The sequence below is a fragment of the Egretta garzetta genome, unplaced genomic scaffold (genome assembly GCF_000687185.1).
Source record: "Egretta garzetta isolate BGI_Z169 unplaced genomic scaffold, ASM68718v1 scaffold246, whole genome shotgun sequence".
Classification (NCBI taxonomy): domain Eukaryota; kingdom Metazoa; phylum Chordata; class Aves; order Pelecaniformes; family Ardeidae; genus Egretta; species Egretta garzetta.
Genome location: NW_009259976.1, coordinates 2,162,156 through 2,166,217, shown reverse-complemented (window position 1 = coordinate 2,166,217; position 4,062 = coordinate 2,162,156). Strand labels below are relative to the sequence as shown.

Below are 4,062 nucleotides of genomic sequence, written 5' to 3'. Positions count from 1 at the left end.
AGTGAGATAGTATCTTATCCTTTTCTTGATGCTGAAGAACTTCAGATGTAGGCAGGTATTTTTAGACTTTCCATGTACAAGCAGGGTGTGGGAATGGGAATTTTTGCCTGCATCCCCAATGCTACTGAAAGCAAATATAATTAAAGCTTGTGTATTTATAGTCCTTCTAGAACTCTTCTAGTGTGATGGTGACCACCTTGGTTACCCTTTGTGAGCTTTGTGCTGAAAGTGGTTTTTTTTTTTTTTCCATGACATAAAAAAAAAAAGCCTGTCAAATTGAGTGTCTGCTTCTTTGCTATTAAAATAATTGCTTTAATAGCAAATAATTATTTTAACAGCAGAACAGCAGCCTTTCTTAACTTGGGGGAATTATCTAATTTAATGAGGAAGAACAGAAAATACCCATCTAACAAAATGTTGTAAAAAATGCCATGGAAGTGATCTCTAAACAATTAACCTAAGAGTTATGTTCAGAGTAAAAAGTAGAGCATGCCACAAAGTGCTTTTTAATATATTTCACTGATAGAGTACATTATGTAAATAAGTAAAAATATCTTGCTTGTTGTGCCTAGAGTACAAAAAGGGGGTTTGTTATTAGAGTAGCTGTCTGGTTTGCCCTTCAGATGTTTTTTCACTACACTAACAGAATGGAGGAATAGTTTTCCAGACTTTATTTTTGATGTACATTAGAGAAATGTGAAGATTGAGAATTACAAGTATGAAATTATGGGGAGGAAATAACTGTATCTGCTGCAAAATCTGAAGTTTAGTTCAGCATTTTCACAACCAAGTGCTTACCCATTAAAGGCTTTGAAAAAGGGTATTGTTAATTATAACTTAAGTGTATAACACTCACAGAACTTAAATGGACAGTATTTTTAGTATCTGCTCATACTTAAATACTTTTCCTCACTTTCACTAATTTTAGGTGGCCTCGGAGTGTGCACGTTGCTCTTTTCATGCTCTTTGTGCTTCACAAATTGCCTAAGCTTCTGCAAGTGCAGTATATTCAGGATAAATAAAAAAAAAAAATCTGTGTGATACCATTTAGGGGAAGGAATATGCTTTCAATCGCCTGCAGTTTGCTATAATTAGTGGTAGTTGGAAGTTGGTGCTTGATATGAAGCTGTAGAACCATCAGTGTTATTCTCTTCCACTTGGCTAATGCTGATTAACCCTCTTATGTTTCTAGCTCAGCAAAAATAGTATGTGGCTGTGTTTTAATTGTTTTGTCTGTGCACTTCTATCAGACTGTGCAGCTGTAGGACTAGTGTTTACATTTCCATGCCAGCAACAAGAAAAGCAGATTTTCTCATACTACCTGAACTGGGGTTAATAATGGTTCAAAACTGCAAAAACTGTTGTGGAAATACATGTGCAGTACTATGCTTATATTCTGGCAGGCGAGTCCCACAGGAAGAGGAGCTACTTGGGTTTAGGAGCAGCTGCAAGATCCCTGCTTTTCGGTTGCTGCCGCAGTTGTTATGCTCTTGACTTACTGTTAATAGAGCTTTAATGCTATGTGGCACTGGTTTGGAATTCCTTCCTGCAACTCCTTGAAGTTCTTCCTCAGTATTTTTCCAATGATACATCTTCTAGTGTACATCCTTATTTTCTTTTTACTTCTACATGTTTAAAGCTTTCCAAGTCTAAGCCAAGTGCAGGGCTGTGTAAGAGAACAGTAAGGAGAAGTGTTAACAGCAGTTCTAGGCAACTCTTCAAATCAAAAGGGCTGGTGTGTCACGAGGTGAAATTTGACATGAGACTTAGTTTTGAACACCAGCTTTTCACTTGTACAGCTAAGTAAATGAGTATGTATAGCTCTTGCTGTGATTCAAAGTGTGTTGGAACATACTTGTTTCCAGCTGTCCTGTGCCCAAGATCAAATATGCAATGAACCTGCATTATCCACGAAATCTCTTGTTTGTAGAACAAGGCATAAGGAATATGCCATCTGTTTAGCTTTTGAGGGAACTAACCTTGATGAGCTTTAGAAGTTTAAAGATGAAAAATATTAGGCATGTCTAGCTAGTGATTTGTTTGCTAAGACTATCCTCTACAGGTGTGCCCTTTTTCATTGACTGCAGGTGGTGTCAAGATCACTAAGCTAAGCTTGATGGCTGCCTTAGCTAACTGAAAATGAAGTGAGGTGAATCCTGCACTGATTGGTGAGACAAGATAAGGTAGTTGATGTGAAGATCGCATTTCTTTTCCTGATGCAGTTTTTGTAGTCTATTTTGAGGACTACCCCATTTGTAATTCAGGTAGAGTAGGTTAATGTGAGGAAACAGGTTATTGTCTAAATCGATAAGCTAACTTCATTACAGAGAAATGAGGAGACCTAGAATTGCTAATCAAGGAACAGTGATACAGGATGGGAATAGTTCTACAGCTGTCTTGAAAGACTCTGAAGTAGTAAAAGACTTCAGCAAAGCTTTGAGGATGTTGCTGACTTTAACTTGGAAAGACTTTGGAAGGCATAGTTAAGATCTGTAATTGTAGATGGCTTTATCTGAGCTGTCCTCTGATCAAAAGTAAAGGTAGGCTGGAAGTTCTTTGTTAATCTTAGCCACAGTTCCTGTGGCAAGGAGCTGTTGCGATAGCTGTACGATAGCTGGAGGCTTCTTCCCGACTGATCTTGCAGCTCTTTAGATCAGGGTTAAAATAAGCAAGTGACTGTGCTGTTGACTTGACAACTCTGGTGACCAACAGGACCTCAAACTGTAGGAGTAAGTGGTAGTACTTTAAATACGTTTATGAAGTATGGACAGGTTTCCAGTTTGTTTTACTGCAGTAATTTGAATCGTGCCATTGCGATCTTAACGTGAGCTAGCACATCTGAACAGTTAAGTGTTAAGCTATGCGGTTTCTTAGTAACTATTGACCACTGCTCAAAACAGAAAACAACTTTCAAGTTTTCTATCTGGTCTGAAATTGCCTGGGAAAAAAACCTTATTCCTGTACTTATGATACACCTTGAAATACAAAGTAGTCACTTTGCCTGGGAGGAAAGAACACCTGCTCGATTAATGTGAAAGACCTGTGTGTGCTGTGGAACTTTTACCTGCCCCTCCCAATACTGTATGCTAACCCCCTGAATAGACAGATGCATTAAATTCAAGCAAGCTAACACCCTTTCCCCCTGCCCTCTATCATACAAGTGTATATTCCACCCTCCAGGTCTGTTAATTTGAGTAAATTAAAAGTAAATGCATATTTTGGGCTATGAATTTTAATATGTGAAATTAAGATGGAATACTGCTGGACTGTAACAATTTTTATGTGAGTTGAAATCAGCTGTAAAACTATTCACTTTTATTTTACCTCACCGTGTGTTAATGACACCAGTGATGCAGTGCCTTGTATTATTGGTGCCTTGTATTTCTTCCCCATACAGGTGGACCTCACGGTGCAAGAAAAGGAGAAATACCTTAATGTGTCTCGTTGGTTCAACCACATTCAACATTACCCAGGTGTCCGACAACATCTGTCTAATGTCATCTTTATCAAGAACAGATTATACACTAATGCTCATTAAAGAAAATCTTAATGTCATGTTGGAAGGGTGTTTGGGAGTTTAGAAGTTAAACTGTCCAAAACCACTAACTTGCAAATACTGGTTTGTAACCTTCTGTATGTGAACCAAAACTATTGATGCCTCAAATAATACAATTGCATTGAATTGCTACTGTTTGTTCAAGAATTTGAACTAGTTAAAGAATCGTATCATGTACCTGATTAAATGCAACAATGGTAGAAAGATGGAAATTGAGTTTTAATTCACTATTTTTTAAAAATGAAAAGTTCTTTCAATTAAACATTCAAGTGTAATTACATGGTCTTTGTAGGAAAGAACTACTTATTTTCCTTCAATTATTTACTCCTTTTGCTATTTATTGAATTTTTACATACATCCCGCTTTCTTTTCATTTTATTTTCCATGGATGTTTACACTAGTTTTGTAAAAGTTAAGAGCTATATTGTGTGCCAAGGATGTGAAAAAGGGAACATGCAAATGTTACAAAGTATTTATGTGACCGAATAAATTATTTTAAAACTGTA

At 37.0% G+C, this 4,062-nt stretch overlaps 1 protein-coding gene across 2 annotated transcripts in view; it reads left to right on the top strand.

Annotated features, from left to right (window-relative positions):
- EEF1E1 (eukaryotic translation elongation factor 1 epsilon 1) overlaps positions 1 to 4,062 on the top strand; it is a 15,635-nt gene extending 11,573 nt beyond the window's left edge. The window contains exon 3 of one of the 2 annotated variants that reach the window (XM_009640379.2): positions 3,398 to 4,062. In XM_009640379.2, coding sequence (XP_009638674.1) covers positions 3,398 to 3,538 — 141 coding nt within the window. In that variant the 3' untranslated portion in view covers positions 3,539 to 4,062. The other variant, XM_035895898.1, reaches the window with a different exon arrangement.